At 30.0% G+C, this 20,043-nt stretch overlaps 5 protein-coding genes across 20 annotated transcripts; 1 reads left to right on the top strand and 4 right to left on the bottom strand.

The window, feature by feature from the left end:
- The first annotated feature begins 920 nt into the window (after nt 1–920).
- Nucleotides 921–3,726, top strand: gfzf (GST-containing FLYWCH zinc-finger protein). 4 transcript variants are annotated; one of them, XM_088185741.1, is made up of 8 exons: nt 921–1,058; nt 1,127–1,226; nt 1,376–1,501; nt 2,721–2,858; nt 2,918–3,051; nt 3,121–3,187; nt 3,261–3,464; nt 3,530–3,726. In XM_088185741.1, exons 4-8 carry the CDS (start codon nt 2,724–2,726, stop codon nt 3,683–3,685), a joined length of 696 nt encoding a protein of 231 aa, XP_088041867.1. In that variant the 5' UTR covers nt 921–1,058; nt 1,127–1,226; nt 1,376–1,501; nt 2,721–2,723; the 3' UTR covers nt 3,686–3,726. The 4 variants fall into 4 exon arrangements, with proteins under 4 accessions (XP_088041867.1, XP_088041866.1, XP_088041864.1 ...); XM_088185738.1 differs by lacking the exons at nt 921–1,058; nt 1,127–1,226; nt 1,376–1,501 and adding exons at nt 1,614–1,685; nt 2,534–2,639; XM_088185737.1 differs by lacking the exons at nt 921–1,058; nt 1,127–1,226; nt 1,376–1,501 and adding exons at nt 1,739–1,799; nt 2,534–2,639.
- On the bottom strand, nt 3,715–10,967 carry LOC148234784 (uncharacterized). 13 transcript variants are annotated; one of them, XM_088185724.1, is made up of 11 exons: nt 10,705–10,841; nt 10,564–10,639; nt 10,456–10,499; nt 7,635–7,762; nt 7,497–7,557; nt 7,335–7,435; nt 6,582–6,667; nt 6,232–6,492; nt 5,072–5,718; nt 4,855–5,006; nt 3,715–3,887 (listed from the first exon to the last, which is right to left on the bottom strand). In XM_088185724.1, exons 3-11 carry the CDS (start codon nt 10,488–10,490, stop codon nt 3,781–3,783), a joined length of 1,578 nt encoding a protein of 525 aa, XP_088041850.1. In that variant the 5' UTR covers nt 10,491–10,499; nt 10,564–10,639; nt 10,705–10,841; the 3' UTR covers nt 3,715–3,780. The 13 variants fall into 13 exon arrangements, with proteins under 13 accessions (XP_088041850.1, XP_088041849.1, XP_088041852.1 ...); XM_088185723.1 differs by lacking the exons at nt 10,456–10,499; nt 10,564–10,639; nt 10,705–10,841 and adding exons at nt 4,102–4,227; nt 7,989–8,252; XM_088185726.1 differs by lacking the exons at nt 7,335–7,435; nt 7,497–7,557; nt 7,635–7,762 and adding an exon at nt 10,914–10,967 and having other exon boundaries at nt 10,705–10,769.
- Nucleotides 10,968–13,654: 2,687 nt separating this feature from the next.
- On the bottom strand, nt 13,655–14,441 carry LOC148234783 (uncharacterized). The gene is made up of 2 exons (XM_088185713.1): nt 14,069–14,441; nt 13,655–13,837 (listed from the first exon to the last, which is right to left on the bottom strand). Exons 1-2 carry the CDS (start codon nt 14,372–14,374, stop codon nt 13,769–13,771), a joined length of 375 nt encoding a protein of 124 aa, XP_088041839.1. The 5' UTR covers nt 14,375–14,441; the 3' UTR covers nt 13,655–13,768.
- Nucleotides 14,442–16,769: 2,328 nt separating this feature from the next.
- On the bottom strand, nt 16,770–17,820 carry LOC148234782 (uncharacterized). The gene is made up of 2 exons (XM_088185574.1): nt 17,439–17,820; nt 16,770–16,940 (listed from the first exon to the last, which is right to left on the bottom strand). The coding sequence occupies exons 1-2, from the start codon at nt 17,739–17,741 to the stop codon at nt 16,872–16,874; spliced, it is 372 nt and encodes a 123-aa protein (XP_088041700.1). The 5' UTR covers nt 17,742–17,820; the 3' UTR covers nt 16,770–16,871.
- Nucleotides 17,821–18,220: 400 nt separating this feature from the next.
- LOC148234781 (uncharacterized) lies at nt 18,221–19,294 on the bottom strand. Its single transcript, XM_088185573.1, has 2 exons — nt 18,856–19,294; nt 18,221–18,402 (listed from the first exon to the last, which is right to left on the bottom strand). The coding sequence occupies exons 1-2, from the start codon at nt 19,162–19,164 to the stop codon at nt 18,334–18,336; spliced, it is 378 nt and encodes a 125-aa protein (XP_088041699.1). The 5' UTR covers nt 19,165–19,294; the 3' UTR covers nt 18,221–18,333.
- Nucleotides 19,295–20,043: the final 749 nt, after the last annotated feature.

Raw genomic sequence — 20,043 nt, 5'->3', positions numbered from 1 at the left:
TAATAGATCAAAAATATCATCCAGCGTCGGCGCCGACACGATTTTATTGCTTTTGACGTGAATTTTCAGACTTCTGAGCAGTGATAATTGTTTTTGCACCCTCCTATTGACCAACATTCGGTTTGAATACACTTTGACCGATACTCTCACTTCGGAAGTCCATCGTAATATCGGTAAGGATAGCTATCATATTTTTAAAATATAATGTTATATCACAAACTATGGAGCAATATGCTAGATGCGTCTGTCTGTACTTCTTCTTTTGGTCATTTTCTTCCAAGATCAAATTTGTATTTTGGACTTGACCTAATGAGAGTTCTAAAACTATAATTAGGTTTAGAACTTTCATTAGGTTAGGTTTGGGTTAGAACAGCAAGTGGACGTTTCGCAACTGTCAAATTGAGTTTCATATACATTTTAGAGCAGCATATAATTTCATTAGCGCTTAGCAGTTAAATTATATTTTTGCTAGTAAAAATATATATCTACTAGTATTAATGTATTTGGACTTCACCGGTGAAAATATAACATCACTGTAACATCGCATGTAAATAAATAATGATAAGTGTGTAAATGTATATATTACTACGTATGGAAAAGTAGTAGTAGTATCATATAATTTTACTAGCACCTGCCAGATAAATTATATTTTCACTGGTAAAAATATATATGTACCGATGAAAATTTATTTCAATATAATTTCACTGAAATTTAAATTTTTTTTTATGATAGATTCAAATCTGTTTTTTATTTGATTTTATTTGAGGGTTTACCGGAAATTTCTGGTTAAAATCAGGAACGTCATTTTACAATTTTTCAATGGTGGGGAAAAGTTGCTGAGTCAGCGGTCGTTTTTTTAATATTTCGACTTCATTCAGATTCGTAGTATTTCATGAAATGCTCCCCCCCCCCAAATGCCGTTCCTGCAAGTGACATATCCTTTACACTGGTCTTTCAAGGAAGCTTTGACGAATGGGAGGGATGGTAAATTAGAGCCAATTACATTATTGTTTAGCTCCGAAAACCGACACATGCCACAGCAAAACTCAACATTTAATGTAAATATAACAATAATTATTCGATGCAAGCTCATTAGTATGTTTCTAGACACTACATTTTACTTTAGCTTCTCAAAACGTAAATGCCTACCTCCATCTGATTACCGACATGCTTCGGCAGTTCTGAAAAAAGCACAATCATAATTACACACGTCCTTACAAATTATGGTAACTATGCACAATATTTATACACAATCACATAGCCAGTACATACTTTTCACATAATCAATACTTATATTGTTCCCATATTAAATAATCCATACGGCGCTTGTGTTCTTTTATTTATCATTTTTGTATCTGATGGTTGCGCAACCAAGTACCCACGTCTCGCAAAAGTGAAAGGCAATCTGGTGAGAAGCCGTAAGAAACTATGCCAAAAAACCACAACATCTAAGCTAGTTTTCTGACTCGATTCCTTGCAAGCGGTCGTCTTTGTACCTTCAGTAAGCATTTCAATACATATTTATAGTTCTATTCAGAATATCTATAAATAACTTTCTTCTAAAAACATAGCTATAAGTTAGCTCACCCGCCAAGTTCTGACTTTTTTGTGTAGACGATAATAAACGAGGGGTAACGAGACAGCTGATTCACTGTACAAGTGTACAACATATGTTTAGATCGACTGTACATACATATATACATATGTTTGCATATTAAACGGGGGTTTTAATTAGCTTAGTAGAATTATGGCTTTAGGTAGTTAAAGTCAGTTCATTACAAACATAAATATTAATACTAGTATTGTAAACTAAAATCATTATTCTTAACTTAACCTATAAATATTCATATTCATCATTCAACAGCTGTATTTAATTGTATTTTAACAGTAATACTATCGCCAGTTTATTTTCATTTGGCTTTACATTTTTCAAGTCTAGAAATATCAATATTTAATGCATTTTTATTAAAAACTAAACTAGAAATGATGATTTACAATGGTTTTCCATTTTTGACGGAGATTTTAGGAATGAAAGTGTACCGCAAAAATGATATTCGGACTCCAACATTCCTTGCTTGTTTATTTATTTTATTAATATATTTATGGCGAAACCTTCAACTGCTCCCGAGAACTCTAATATCACTACTTAGGATATCTGACTTGGTCGAGAAGTCTGTTACATAACTTCCCAATCCATACTTACACTTGCTGGAGTGTACGTCATGCATCACCATACTTTTTACATATAAAGCAAAATTTGCATTTTAAGCTCCTGCTATGCTTCGTGTTGCATGCCTGATTTGTATTACTAATTATCGGTCTCTTCTAGAACTACATATAAAATCTGACATTTATTTCAAATAAAAATTAAATCCAGTTTTGCTACTTTTATTTAATTTTATTACTTACTTTTTTAAAGATTATATTAAATTTCTGGCTGCATCAGCAAATTAACTATTATATTTAAATTAATTCAAATAAAATAAGTAATCTCATTTTTATGTTGCGCTACCTTTGACATTTTCTAATATAGTATAAAACTGTATGATCGTCAACATCATTTTTTTTTTAATCATCCACATATAAAAAACTCAAGCTAATTCAATGTTATCCAACAATGTACTTCCATAATGTTGAAGGTTAACAACTTTTTTATTAGTTATTTTTTACATCCTTTGCAACGAAACATAATACATAATCTGTAATTTTAACTACTTTAGAATATGAAACTCTACTCCGTGTCTGATGGACCACCGTCTTTGGCCGTAAGACAGGCCTTGAAATTCTTAAACGTTCCTTTTGAGCTGATTAATGTCGACTTTGGAGCTGGAGATCACATGACGGACGATTTTGCACAGGTATAGCAAAAAAAAACAATAAAATATAAAATACACTAATAAAAATTAATCATTTTTAGAAAAATCCTCAAAAAGAAATCCCAGTTTTGGATGATGATGGATTTCTGTTGGGTGAAAGTAACGCAATCTTGCAATACATCTGCGATCAGTACAAACCAGAGTCTAATCTATATCCTAAAGATGCTAAAACAAGGTTTATTATCACGTCATCTTCATAACTATTCCTTTATTGTGTTTTACATTATATTATACCTCATTTCAGAGCTTTAGTAAACCATCGTTTGTGCTTCAACTTGTCGACTTATTACCGTTACATATCCGAGTACAGTGTAAGATATTCATTGTATTTAAACATATTATATTACTTAATCCAGATAATGTATGTATTATATATATTCTTAGATGGCCCCTATTTTCTTTGACTATCAAAGAACACCCCTCGGATTGAAGAAAGTGCATATCGCTCTAAATGTCTTTAATACATATCTCGGAAAACTGGGAAAGAAGTATGTTGCTGCAGATCATTTAACTATAGCTGATTTTCCTCTTGTGACGGCCACAATGTGCTTGGAAGCCATATCCTTTGATTTCTCCAAATATACATTGGTAAATATTTTTTTTTTAATATTACTTCCTAATCAAATTTATAATATATAAACTACACATTACAGGTATCAAAATGGTACAACGCCTTCAAATATGAGTATCCGGAATTATGGGAGATTGCTGCTGGTGGGATGAAGGAGATAACAGACTTTGAGAAAAATCCTCCGGACTTATCGCACATGGAACATCCGATTCATCCAATTCGTAAAAATGTAAAGTGATGTACATGTATTTGATGATTAAAATATTATTTCCATAAAAATATATTTTTATTTACATATTGTACAGCAACTACAAAATATATTCACAAAAAAAGTTAGATTGAATGTCTACCATCGGCCAAAACTGCAGGTCCACGTATGATTTCATCAATTTTTCCATACTTATCATTGATCAATATGACTAAGTGGTTCTTACTAAGGGCTGTAATCAGATTTATGTTAAAAACATACATTATAATAATAAATAGTTCATAAATAACCAACGGTAAGAACATTTTAACTTTGTTTCAGGATTAGTTAAAGCAGCCAAATAAATGTATATCAATAATTGTTAGACTATCAACTTACAAATGCTAAGCATTATTATGATCAATATTTGTATAACATCAGTAATTCTAAAAGATGAGTTATCTTACTTTGTATTTTGAACCAGTGGCGTAGCTATGGTGGGGCAGAGGGGGCGGGCCGCCCCGGGCGGCACTTGCTTGGGGGCGGCATATTCGCGATGGGATCGTCTAGTGTAGCTCTTAATCCTGAATGCACTAAAACATATATAAATCCACGAATAACAAGACCTTAATAATAACCAATTTATGATTTTAAGAAATGCTGATTTTATGACCCTGAAAAAAATGTATGGGGTCGGGTCGGCAATTTTAAGGATCGCCCTGAGCGGCACATACCCTAGCTACGCCACTATTTTGAACTTGACCTAATGTTCTAAGTTGACCTAAGTTCAAAAACTACACTAAACTATAGTTTTAATAATGTAGACATATTCATACCAGATCATCTGTTTATGAATAAATACAATTTTACTTCTTCTAACCAGGAAAATTGTAAATTAATTGTTTGATACATTTTAACTGGCTGAGTTAATGAAATTATATTTTTACTAGTGAAAATATAACTTCACTGATAATACACATTTATTTTAACATATATGTACATATACGTGGTCATTCGCCTAGAGGCTGAGCTTAAAATTTACCACACGAATTATGTTTTTACAAAAGAGTATTATTAAAGTATAACTGAAAAGTATTTTTTTTCACATAGAATATCTGAAGAACAATTTTCGCTTATGACTGTGACTTTTTGTATAATTAATTTTAATTATCAGTTAACATGTTCCTACTGTTGTATCTTCATATATCATAAACATTTACTTGCTAAAGATTGTAATGCTTTGCCGATAGCTTTGGCAGGCTCACTACCCAAGTTTCCTAATTTAAAAACATCATCCATGGTTACAAATGAACCTTTACTGTGCCACAATTGATTAAGTTTCATCAATACATGTTCCGGATCCCACTCTGAACTACAATAAAAGTATATAGTATAATACAGAAGTATATAAGATAATTTTTAGAAACAAATAATTACCTCGTTGTATAATTGCCTATGAAACTTCCTTGCGAGTCGTCTTCGTCCGAACCACTCAAATACTCCTCCAACATTTTATAATTATCCAATATCAGAAGGTTTTCAACACTAGTAATCTCGTTCGGAACCAGCAAGTACAAATGACGGTATTTACCGTGTGACGAGTTTGAAGCGTATACATAATTCTTGGTCCTTCGCTTTCTGAGGTTAGGCGTACTCAAAATAAAGTTTCTTGACTGATTTCTGTCCATTGAACGTAACATGATTGTATTGTTCAATGGACTTGTTGTCGGTGTATGGTTTTGTCTATCGTGTTCCACTTTGTCAGCATGAGAGTCAAAACCATCACTTGAACTTTTGCTCGACTCTCGTGTCGTTTGGTTTACATCATTATTATATATATCTCCCATTGACGAATCTATAACTTCATTCATATTCTCGCTCTGATTGAATTCCTTTAGCAAATTTTCCTCATTACAGTCAGCTTCCATGAACAAATTCTTATCAACTTCCTTCTGTGACATTCTAAAATTGCGTTTAATTAAACTAATTAACTTATGATTAGCTTTTCTTAAGTCCACCCTTGAAGGTTCCTTTGTGAGGTCTAAGTAATTTTGGCTCAGATCTACTATATCTTCTAACGGATTCTGTAACAAACAATTTTATGTATTTTAAAGATGAGTTTAATACTAGTGATTCAATGTTAATAAAAATACAAATTCAACAAAATACAAGTTTTATTTTATAACTTGTTATAATCTCTTTTTATAATCGATTCTGATCCCTTATTCGTTACAACAAAGACGTAGTACGATAATAGGGAGTCTAACGAATATGTTTTTACTGAAATGATATTTGAGCTTTTTAAAAATAGCTATGAAAGAGCATTTGTGACAAATGTGATTTGACTCTAAGATGTCTAAGCCACACGTGTCAGATAATATGAAAAACTAATGATACTTTGATTCTACTAAAATTCCAGTAATTATAGTAAACTGGTTTTAAGAATGTCTTTTTTAGTAGCAAATAAATTAGGTTTTATACAAAATTTCAAAATAATTTAAAAGCAAACTTTTGGTCTAGCTAGATATAACGGTCATTAAATCGTAAAATATTATAACATGCTTGAAAAATAATGTTTCATTCAATCATTCTCTTACATTACATCTTAGATGGCATTTTCTGTTAAGCCTTTGCGAGCGAATATGAGACGATGGTAAGCTTTTGTACTTATCAAACACCTTAACGAGTTTCCTTTTTTTTCTAACCCTATCTTCGGAGGTCTTTTTAAATTCTATTCCTTCAAAAAACTTATCATAAGTCTGATAAATATTTTGATCGACAGAAAAAGACTTATTTGAAGAACGAGTTTTATTTCTCACCGGTTGTTTACCAAAATTACAAGATAATTCCTCAACGCTCTGTAAGTTTATAACATATGATGAATATGACTGTTTTAAATATGTAACATAATACATTTTAAAAAATACTTATTTTTAATTACACAGACCATAGCACATTGAAGATCTTGTAGTGACGGAGTTATGCTTCGTATCTTATTTGCACCCATTTCACCAACATTGTTATAAATTAGATCTAAAATATCAATATATAAATATAGCTCATTTTATACAATACATTAATTGTTGTAGTGAATGATCTTCAAAATTTTATGAACTTTGGTATGAATCTTGATAAATTAGACACGGAGTAGTAATTTATTGACGATTTAAAATAGTTATATGTTTACGAAGATTGCCAGTAGAGAGAAAAACGTCACACCAGTGTTACTAGAGTGCCGCCAAGTTATGGCCATAATGAAAATCTATACATAAATATAAATAGGTCCCAACATATACATTTGCAAGCTACTTCCAAACAGTCTTCGTCACAACTTTTAGACAGGTTCAGATTCAGACGATAACTACTCGAAAATGTCAATTTCTGCTCTTCAGTATGGTTTAAGAATATCGAAAGCGAAAAAATCAGATCATAATTCATATACTTCCTACCATATTGAAGGATACTTGATTGATCAACAGCATGGTTTTCATGTATCGAGATTAGTTTTGTAAAATATAAACAAACAGGTAGAAGTCATCTACACTAATTTTAAAAAGGCTTTTGATAAAGTTTCTCATGTTATATGAAAATGTTTTGGTTTTCATATAAAATGTTAAAATTTTCTGAATCATACTTTTTAGATCGTTGTCAATAGGGATTGCAATAATACCGGTATTTAAAAAAATAGAAAAATAAATACCATCAAAACTTATACGATCTCTGCGTACTTGTTCAATGCTTCGGTCTTCATTCAGCTCACGATCGGAATCGGGTACCGAGTTATTTTTCTCCAAAGATGATCTAAGTATATAATAATATGATTTATAATAATCATACGAATTTTGCATTTATTAAATTATACCCAAATCTTTCATCTATTTCGTCAGAAGATGCCATTCTGTGATTCGTACTTATTATATCGGCTTAAAATGATGAGAACTTATAAATTCACACGAATAATCATGGATAAAAACAATAATAAAAATCAAGAAATACTAACTCAATAGGTGGCTTAATTGGTTGTCATATTGTATACACATCCCTTGTAACAATTCGGAACTCAGCTTCAGTGAAAATCTATGTTTAGGATTTTTTGAGTTTGATTTCATTACTTTTGACAGAATATCACTAAAAAATATACAGTAATATATTATATATAAAAATCACATATTTAAGGAATGATAAAATAAATGGAATAAAAATATTATTAGGATTTTTATTATTAATTTACATGACAGGATCTGAGAAATGTTGGGTCAAGGATTAACAGGTGATAATTTAGCCTAAAACAGGCATAACATAACAAACGTGCTTTTAATTATATTTTAATTAATTAAATAATCACAAATTTTACCATGTGGTTGTCAACTGTACAAGGTTGCGTCTTATTTTTTTATTATTGAAATATAACGATTTTCTTATTTGACTGAATCTTCCCGAACCGTATGTTATATTTTTGATATTGAACATTTTACAAAGATGCAATCAACTACCTACCACCGACACTTGAAACAATTCGTCTCTTCTGCTACAGAAATGCAACCATAACAACGTTATATTGGACCATAAAAATTAATATAATATGTTTTTTTAATATGCATTTTTATTCATTTGATGTAATAAAAAAAAAAAAATTCTCACTAAGTATTTTTTGATTCCATACAAAGTAAATACATAAATAGCATTGGCTGTTTGTACATAAATTAAACTTATAATGGCAAAAATATTGTCAGTTTCGTAATGCAGCCCGTAACTAAATTTATTCGTATGTCAAACCAATTTTCCCCATTGAAATGGATTAATGGTATTTCAATTCATTTATCGAAAATTTAAATTGTAAATACAAATACCCAAATTAATGATAAAGTTTTTTTTAAGTTACGCAAAACTTTCTTTTGCTCGTATTTCGAGTCAAATTAAAAAAAAAATATTAATTATAAGTCAAGGTTCCACTGATATAATAATGGCTTCTTATAAAGCTAAATAACAGCACATGTAATTTTTAAAACTTTATAAAACTGTGTAAAATAAAATATGTTCTTCACCATACGATTGATAAAAAATATTGATACAAGGAATGTAATTTAGGACTTTTTATATATATCTATACGACATTCTTTAATAGGTGAAACGTTTATTTGGTGGCAATATATAAAAACGGTATCATCAGGCTTCTTAATTGGATGGATTTATGCGATTTTTAAAGTAGTGAGGAAATGCCCGAAATGTAGAAACTCGAAGAATTTGCTATATAATAAATGCCATTTACATTAACCCTTTGCCCGCCTTCAAAAATTTTTTAATTTTTAATGAATTAAGAATTAATTTTTTTATACATAAACTTATCCTGTTACTTCATAAAAGATAAGGAACATGTTAATTTATAATAAATTAATAATTGGAAACACCTATAATTGTATTAAAAACAATTTTTTGATACATCTACAAATTTTTTGAGCATTCATTTATAAGCATTATTATACCGTTCAAGTAATTTTCAACCTTAAAATGTATGAAACAACTGTGATATAGGGTTTAAAAATTAATAACGGAAACATTGATAAAGACCATGAAGGAATTAATCAATAAAGGCTATTGTGTATGATAAAATAATAACGACAATTTTAAATTTTATCAAAAACTATTTATTATACAATATTGATATTGTCCCCATCGAAGCAGTCTCAATCAGATATAATATACTTATGATAGTATTTCTTTCAATGTGGTATTCACATTTTTCACATTCATAAGCACCTTGGAATGTCATATGGTATAAAAGTTAGCTTTTAGTTTAATGTGTATCTCTGTGAGTTTCCATATATTGTAAAAGATTGGATTTTAACTTTAATGCCTTTCCCTATTTTTGTCATGAAAATTTTGCTCATGTTGTAAAAGTACATTTTTATTGCTCATTCAAAGTACAACATTATGAGTTAGCATATGTTGTGAAAGAGTGTATTTCAATTTAAATGTTTTCTCACATTTTTCACATTTAAATTTACGAATATTGCTATGAATTAGCACATGTCGTGATAGTGTGCTTTTATAAATAAATGATTTACCACATGTATCACATTGAAAGCTACGTTTATCGATATGAATTTTCATATGTGAAAAAAGCCTACTTTTTTTGATATATGCTATTTTACAATTTTCACATTCAAAGTGAGGAACATTACTATGAGATAGCATATGTAGTGAAAGTTTGCTGAAAGTTTTGAACGTTATTCCACATTTATCACATTCAATTTTATGTGTACCTCTATGAAATAGAATGTGTCTTGAGAGACTAGATTTTCTTTTAAATATTTTTTCACAAATTCCACATTTAAAATTATTATGAGTTTGAATATGTCCTGTAAGTTGGAATTTTCCTTTGAACTTTTTTTCACATTCAGAGCTACGGACATCGCTATGGGTTTCCCAATGTCGTGAAAGACAGTATTTATTTTTGAATTGTTTTCCACATATTTTACATTTCAAGTTAGAAATGTAACTATGAGTTTTCATATGACGTGAAAAACTGGATCTATGTAAGTATGTTTTTTCACATTTATCACATTTAAAGGTATCACTATTAGTTAGCATATGTTGTATTAAATATTTTTTAGAATTTAAAGACTCTCCACAATTTCCATTTTTATTTTCATAGGAATCAACTTGCGTACTTTGAACTTTGGTACAGCTATCTCTTTCTGGTTTCTAAAATTTAAATTTTATTTGTTAGATAAATTGTAAATATCAAAATACATAGGAAGTAAAATCTATTCGACTATTACTCTCGTGACGTTATTAATTCGGTGAGATAAAGCATTCACCTTGACAGTATTCGTCTCAAGTACTTCTTCATCATGGTTTATTACTGAAATCATATATTTAAATATAAAATAAGATATATCAGAATGCTATATTATTCAATGTCTAACCTATATCATACACATCATCTACATCGGTTATGTGTGTATCTTCGCTGCTATCATATTCGCTTTTAAGAGTTAAACACTTAAAAAAAGCATTATTATGGATCATATGTTTTATAACAAGTGTTGCATATTCTTTTTTATTACCTCGACTTCGTATTCAACCGTTTTAAAGAGACCAGATATTTTTTCAGTGTTTTCTACATTAGCTTCTGCAAAGAATATCCAATTAACTAATAAATAAAATAGCAACGTGTGAAAATACAATGGATGTTTTGTTTTAAAATTGTAATATGAGCTATCAAGCGAAAACTTTTAATTTAATCATTTAATTGCGATAATAAAATGGATTATACCGGTCATTGTAACTCAGCGCCCGCTGACAGTTGTTTGTAACCAACGTTTGGTCCAAATATTACGAATGGACGAGCATAGCGAATAAATAAGATAATTTAAATCGTTCGTTTAAAATAAATATTTTATGAAAAGAATACAATATTTAATATTACATATAACGTAGCAAAATATTAAACAATTTTCACACGTTAAGCTACGGTTAAGCAATCCATTTCATAAATATGTTGTTGCAAACTAACATTTGACACTTTGAACACGCGTGATTATTGACAGCTGTCTGGCGAACCGGGGCCAATACTAATTTTAAGCCTATAGCATAACTGTTTAGCTTCACTACAATTCATCTCTTCGTGAAAGCTTGAGTGTAGATGTTCACACTGAACGAACGCCCAGTAATTATAAATCTTATTCGACGCGAAGCTATGAGTATTGTTTAGACGTGTCTCAACACTTTAAAAGTAAAGCATTTGAATAGATTTTTGTTATTAAATATTTAATGGCTCTCGAAAGTCTGCGTGACTTTTGTTTTTACGAGATTCTGCATGACAATTCTTGGGTGTTCTGAAATGAAAATTTCACCAAAATTTTGCTAAGCTCAACTTTCAATATACCATTGTTAAAACCCACACTATTTTATAGAATTATATGTTTTTATTTTATTACTATTGTATATTAAAAAATCCTAATATTTCTATTAAAGAAAAAACTGTGCCATAGCTTTAATTGAATTCAAATAGCTTTGGTAAAATATTAATATATAATTTTTATAATTGATTATGATTTATATAATGATTATGATGTATATAGTATAATATATATTATGTTTTTAATTCATTTAAAGCCAATTTTTGGACTTATAAAAGTACATAAAAAAAGAAAATGTATTACAATAAAATCAAAATATTTTTTAAATCTTCTGTTGTAATCTTACACGTGTAAGCCCAAGGCGTTACAACAGGGTAAATATCTACCAACTGGGTAAAGTAATCAGACATAATGAGTAACTACTAGAGTCTCCAATTACTCGAACCATCAACTACTCGAGTATCGAATATTAAAATTTTAAAATACTCGAGTACTCGAGTACTTTCGAGTATTTACCAATTGTAGCAAAATAGCTATTATTCAAATTCGTGCACATATAAATAAATTAATAAAATACTTAGTATGTTAATTTTTACAATTATTTTAACTTCACGAACATACTTTTTAAAAACAATAATGCAAAAAGTGTCTCGAATTTAATATTACTGCTAACCTTTGGTTTTATTATTCCCGTTATGGAAAAAACCCTTTCCGTTGCTGTTGATGTTGGTCTTATTGTCATTAACGCGTTGGATAAGGATTCTAATTTATATCTGTTCGCTTTTTATAGATATAAAATTTTTTGAACTCTCTTTTTATGTTCTCTTCTTTCATTCCCTTCTCTGCTTTTCTCTTATTTCCTTCGACTATTGACAAAATAGCATTTTGTAATTCTTCTTGAATAGATTTTTTTTCTTACCAATATACAATATTCTACTCCTTCTGATTAATGCGAAGAATTTAAATCTATATCCTTCGAAGATGTATTTGGGTGAATCCCTTTCACTCTAGAGCTAAACGGTTCGCAAAAAACTGACTTTACTTTAAATGCCTTTAAAACACACAATTGTTTTGATTTCTATTTTAAGCTGAGGGATCAGTATAAACAATTGACAACACTTTACGCTACAACTGCATAGTCATAAAACCTAAAAATTTTTTTGTTGATATTTCATATTGTTCATTGCCATAAATTAGATAAGTCGGGACTTTCAAACAGAAAACACAAAAGAAATTTCTCCGTCGTACCCACTAACATAGCCGACGACCGGAACTATGCAACTATGGAACTATGAAAAAATTATACCTGATAGTAACCGCTCTAACTCGGGACTTCGGGCATAAACGCCAAATAAAAGCAAGACGTTAACCTTTACCAAACCGAGTTAAAATAATTTTTGTTTCTGAAATATTTCAAATTTTTTTAATTTCGAGTATTAATCGAGTAATTTTCAAAATACTCGATTATCAAGTACTTGAAAAATAGACAAGTATACTCGAGTATCGAGTACTCGATTACTCGAATTGGAGACTCTAGTAACTACCCACCTTGTTATGTGGACTTTTCAGTCTGGGATTCGGTGGCAAACTAACATTGGACTATTTTAACACGCGTGATTATTGACAGCTGTCTGATTTCCAGTACTGACAACATAGAAAACTCGAACTGGATGACTCTGTATATTATTAATTACTGTTTAATGTTAGCTCTGTAATTACATAATAGCATAATGTTAATGAAAATTATATTCGATATTTTCTACTTAATTATCTACTTTTAGCTTTAAAACATATCAACCAATTTAAGTAATATTGCTGATAACGTCGTATTGCTAATCGATAAAAAATAAATACACCCAGCTAAATAATTTTCTTGATTTTTCAATGTAAATTAATTTTCACTTTTTTGTTTAACCAATGATTTAATTAATAATATTACGAATAAATCGATTGTATCATTTTAAGCAAAATCAATAATTGCAACAATACGCATCTAATATGTGTATAGTCATTAACGCATTTAGAACTACTTACTTATCTCTATGTGAATCATGTCAATTATGACTATTTACTAAAGACATGTCGTCATCGTGGCGCATCTTTGTTATAAGCAAACGGCAATATACTAAAAATGATATAATGAGAACAAATTGTCTTTAATAAAATAAATTTGTTTATTAGCTTTGGTTACATAATATTAAAATACAACAGTATTTACAGCTTTAACATCTTTTACATAAAATAATTATATTCATATAAACGTCAGAACTTAATGAGAAACGCATTTACCCCAATAGAAAGGACAGGCATTGGAGCAGCAATCGCCATGATAAGTGCACTGTGAAATAAAATAAAAATGAAACGTTCATTAAAACAATGAGATTTTTACGATAGCAACGTATAAAACAGCAATTTAATTTTAATTTGAGTTATAAGCAATACGAATACCGGATTTTTAAATATGCAATAATACTTTTAAGTATATGATATTTGTAAATTGTATTAAATATTATTAAAAAAAAACATAAGTTTTTAGTATATTATTTATGTAAAATAAAATAATACTAACTCTTTCTCCAACTTGCTTGCATTTGGGTTGTACTGTGTCTTTTGGTGGTACAGATGGTGTCTCAATATACGTAGGAATATTTAACACTGGCTTTACAGAGTTGTCGTTGCCAAATCTGTTTCCGAGCTTATTTTGTCCACGCAAGTAGTTCAAGTATTGCAAATAGCGCATGGTCCAGAAGATCCTAAGAGCTTCCTCGCTATAAGGATCGTCTGATACTGGAGCCGAAACGGTTGTGAGCTCCGAAGATTCTCCCGGCAGAGAAACGAAGAATGCCAAAAGCAAAGCAGCGGCCACGAATCGCATGATGATAATGATTTGATGATTCACCCGAAAAAAGCGACCAAATCCGAACACCGCCGGCTTCGAATGTGTCCACTTGTTCGTTGACACTGTTTATATATTACTTGAAGCGATAAAATTTTGTTATTGCAACCGATGACTCACGGTCGGGCCGCAGTCGATTATCGTTTTTGATCAAAGCTTAATAAAGTATGATTAAATCTCTTGGTGTGCAGAGTGCAGATACACAGTACATGTAAAGATAGACAATGATAATTAATTTTCAATTATTTGTAACATAATAACCAATGTTACTAAAATAAAATATTCGTTATAATAAAAGACTATTACTTTAAACTAAAATTAACTATAAAGTAAAAACTATGTTTGTTGAAGCAGCAAAAGCTCTCGTACAGTGAGCTCTGGCGTCTTAAAATTTGCATAGCTTACTGATTTGCACTCTTACCGATTTACAAATAATCTTACGCAGAGACAAAATCGATGTTCATTAACAGCTTCAACAAATTTGCACAAAATCCGTGAATAAAGGCAAGGGGCAGTATATACATATCTTCGCCATATAGGTACTAAATGCATTATCCCTGGATTAGATATTTCGTCACTCAATTATACAGTCTAGAAAGATATGTATTAGACAATAAAAATTGATTCTTCTGCCCCCGAATTATCGAAGTCATGAAGGACTTGCTAAAAGCTTATAATACTGATTTATTTATGTCATTTGCACTCTTTTTCAACGACAATTGCATATCTTAACGGAAAAATAAAACATAAATTGCGAATCTAAGCGAACAACCATTATGGTATTCATTAGCTATTTCCCGGCAAACAGGTACCAAGCACAGCGTTCCCAGACAGGAACGACACTTCTGATTTTCTGGGAGGGCGGGGGGGGGGGACAAAATTTTCCCAGTCAGTTGTTTTTTTTAATATTTCATTAAATGACATTCATTTTTCTGTACAAATTCAAGGGGTTCTTGTTCAGAATCCACGTCAAAAGCAATAAAATCATACCATCGCAGTCAAAACGTTCTGTTAACTATCGTTCATTATAAGAACTTTCATAACAATATTACGACGTACAATAGGTAAAAATCGAATGAAGTCAATCTAAGCCAAATGTTGACTAATAGAAGAGCGCAAAAATGAATTATCCCTTCTCAGAAAGCAAAAATCCACGTCAAAAGCAATCAATCGTGCCATCGCAGTCGCAGTGGAAATGTTCGGAATCATAATTCTACACCTTGTAAATCTATTTTTATTTAAAACTACTCTAATAAATTAGTAATTTTTGCAACAATATTTTATCTAATTTATTTAGCATGTCTAATATTGCTGCACAATAATTAAAATGGGGAAATGTATATTTTTTATCCTGGATAATGTACCTATTTTTCTACTAATTACAATAAGTGAGAATCGAATGAAACCAATCTAAACCGAATTTTGAACAAAAACAATTATCCCTTCTCAGAAGTCAAAAATCCACGTCAAAAGCAATAAAATCGTGTCGACGACGTCGTAGTGGGAACGCTCGGTATTTATGGCTCCTCCAAATAAATTTTGCTTCATTCCCATAATTCAAACCTGCGCATATTACTACTTATATTATTTTATTCATCGTATCACATATTTTAGTATTATTATAGTATTCTATCTGGCATTCTATGTTGCGATCTTCGGTTCAATTTATTTTATTGTGTTATTTAAATTTTATTTTGCTCTCAATAAGATATTGATAACCTTAAATGCTTACGCGCGTATCGAATTAAATGCGCAAAAACAAGAATCGATATTTAATTACTTTATATATGTATAGCTTCGTGATATATGTTAGTACATGGAAAGCAAAAAGTCACTTAACAATTTAAAAATTAAGTAACTAGGCTTAGGTTTATTATTATTTAATTTTTCTTACTGATTTTAAAAGGAAATATGTAATGTATATGACGCTCTACTGTTCTCGTCCAGAAAGCATACATGTGTCATTTTTATCAAATTAGTTATTTTTAAACGGTTTAATTATAGTTATTTTTCTGACCCACCTGACATATGTATATTAAATATATATAATGTATTTTTATTGATCAAAGATATTTGATCGATTTGAGAGATATATGAGGAATATGAGTTCAACGTCGGCGCATATATCGGGGGCAGCATTAATAAAATTGTGAAATATGCGAACTTGATTAGAATGGGATTATATAAGTATTAAAAGGCTAAATAATTATGTAATTTTTAAATGGTGCAGTGATTTTAGGCCCATCTTATATATCGTTTTAATCTACAATAGTAGGAGTATTTAATATTAATTCTTATGTCTGAAGAGTATCCTTGTTATATATGAAAAACAAACCGCAAAATCCTAAAAATATAAAAATTAAAACCACACGTCTGTTTTTAAGTAAATTAATTTATTTTTAAAATTCAGTTATACAATTATAAAATATAACAATCTCTATCTTTTCACATACATTAATTATATTTACGTCAGAACTTAATGAGAAACGCATTTACCCCAGAAGGATGGACAAGCATTTGAACAGCAATCTGAGTGATAAGTGCACTGTGGAAAAAAGAAAAAACAAATTTAATATCGTCCATTAGAACAACAACATTGCTGCGATAACAACACAAAAGGCAGACATTTTACATATATTAGAATTAATTAATATAAAATAAAAATAGCATATTAGAGATATAAACAACGCAAATAATGACCATTATTTTATAAAAAAAATTAATTCGATTTTTTTTATATTACGAAATTAATGGCCATTTAATTTAAATTTAGAACAAAAAAATAGCGAATTTGTAATCAAAACAATGTTAGTTATGCATATTTTTTAATAAAATAATATGATAGAAACCGAAATTTAAATGAAACATCAAATATGAAACGCAATTGAAAATGTCGGATAAATAATGCCCATGAGATTTTTAAGCATTTTAGAATAAATCCAGATTAATTCATTTATAAATATTATTAAATTTTAGTAACGATTCGAAAGCAAAATGGATTTTTTTTTTTGTAAAAAATAGGGGTGGGTAAATTAATACTAACCCTTTCTCCAACTTCCTTGCATTTGGGTTGTACAGTATCTTTCAGTGGTACTAATGGAATCGTATTGTACGTAGGAACGTCCATCACAGGTTTTACGGAGTCGTCGCCGAATCTGTTCCCGAGCTGATTGTTGCCACGTAAGTAATCCAAGTACTGCAAGTAGCGTATGGTCAAGTAGAACCTTAGAGCTTCCTCGCTGTATGGATCCACTATGTCCTGAGCTGATACGGGAGTGAGTTCCAAAGATTCTCCCGGTAAAGAGACAAAGAATGCCATAAGCAAAGCAGCAGCCACGAAACGCATGATGAAGATGATTCGACAATTCACTGGAAGAAAACGACCTAACTCGATCACCGCCGACTTCTACTGTGCTATTTGTTCCCTGACACTGTTTATATATAATTCGAAGCGATAATTGTTGTTATTGTAACCGACGACACACTGTTTAATTATCGATTTTGATCGAAGTTTAAGAAAACTTGATCTAATCTTTTGCACGTATACCGTGTGCGCTGATACAGTATCTCTGATCATTAGTTGTTAAATAAGCAGTGCTGCCACATAAAAAAATAGTCACTGATTTAGAAATTAAGCAATATTTTTATTTATTATTTTGCACCGAGCAAAGTACTTATATCTTATATACATTAATTGAACAAAAACAATAATAGCATCAACATTTTTAAATTTATTATGAATAACAAAAACACGAATTTCTCTTGAAAAACCGTGTTTAAAAACAAACCGCAATATCCTACAAAGAATAAATTGAAAACCACATATGTTTTTAATTAAATATATTTTGAATTCATTTATACAATAATAAAATACAACAGTCTTATAAGCTTTAACATCATATACATATAATCATTATTATATACATATACGTCATAACTTAACGAGAAACGCATTTAGCCAAATAGAAGAGACAAGCATTGGAACAGCATTCGTAGTGATAGGTGCACTGTGGAAGAAAATAAAATAAAACATATTAAATTAACAAAAAATCATTAAAACTAATTGCTTTTTTCCGATAGCAACGCTAAAGGCAGCCATTTTATTATAACTCATAGAAATGTCAAAAAATTAAAAATGCAGATTTCAGAGATAAACAATGAAAATAATGACCATATTATTTTAGTAACATATTAATATTTTAAATATTACAAAAACAATTTAAAAGACGGCCATTAAATTTAATAAATTTAAACGTCAAGTAGGAAAGACGATTCAAAATGTCGGATTCAGAAAATAACAATGCGAATTATGGCCATGACATTTTTTTATTTATTCTATAATGAATCTAAATTAATGCGTCTAAATGGCAAATAATTTTAATAATCTAAATTCAAAATATATACAATTTTCTGCGTGTTTTTTAAAATTAATTTAATAATTAATTTAAATTAATACTAACCCTTTCTCCAACTTGTTTACAATTGGGTTGTTCAGTGACTTGCTGAGGTGGTGATGGGTTCTCAAAGTTCGTGGATGCATTTACCGCCGGTTTTGTTGTAGAGTTATCATCGCCAAATCTGTTTCCGAGCTGATTTTGGCCACGCAAGTAGTCCAAATATTCCAAGTAGCGCAAAGTCCAGTACAACTTGAGAACTTCTTCATTATATGGATCGACTATATCCGGCACTGACACTGTTGTGAGTTCCAAAGATTCTCCCGGTAGAGAAACGAAAAAAGCCAATAGAAAAGTAGCAGCAATGAAACGCATGGTAACGATGAGTTGATGATTCACCGGAAGAAAACGACCAAACCAGAACACTACAGGTTTCGACTGTTGGCACTTGCTAACCGACACTGTTTATATATGAACGATACAATGTTGTTATTGCAATTTGCAACCGGCGACGCACGAGTATCCTTTTAGATATAAGTTAAAAACAAAACAAAAAAGCCTGATTTAATATTTTGCACGTAAAACGTGTGGGGCGATAAATATATGTCTTTAAAATAAAGATTGCAAAGATAACTTTAATTAATGAATTACTTGCATTATATTGCTAATAAAAACATTTCAATAAAAAACATTATAATATTTATTACTTTTGTATTGTAAAAATACCGTTCTAAAAATTTACATACATATGTTTATGGAGAAAGTTAAAATAAATTGATTGAACAATATTTGTATATATATATAAGCTCAAAGAAGGTTAATGTTTTTGGCAATTCAGTAAAAACGAATGAGTGATTTAATTATGAAACAAATGTTAAAGTAAGGCGGATATTATCTTGGTACCGAGGTAGATATGAATCGACCTTTATTTTTTAAAGCTTCTTTCATGGAACATGGTAAACACTGGTAAAACCCATTTGGGTTTTTCGTACTACATAATTAAAAAGAAGATACTGGTTTACAATCCTCTTCATAGATACAATGCACGGAAATAGGTTGTACATATATATTAATATGACAAAATTATTCGCGAAATAGCAAAAAATATTAAACCAAGTTTAATCATAACAGATTATTTGGTTCTTACATATTGTATCTATTACATAATTCTTTTAATTTTATCAAATCAGAAACGTAATTTGTCACACGCATGTCATGTGATCTAAATCTAGATTTTAGATGCATTGATAATTT

This window comes from Plectrocnemia conspersa, unplaced genomic scaffold (assembly GCF_051122295.1).
Source record: "Plectrocnemia conspersa isolate PC_06_02 unplaced genomic scaffold, ASM5112229v1 ptg000005l, whole genome shotgun sequence".
In the NCBI taxonomy this organism is placed as follows: Eukaryota; Metazoa; Arthropoda; class Insecta; order Trichoptera; family Polycentropodidae; genus Plectrocnemia; species Plectrocnemia conspersa.
The sequence above is the reverse complement of the archived record's forward strand: the minus strand, read 5'-3'. Positions and strand labels throughout refer to the sequence as shown.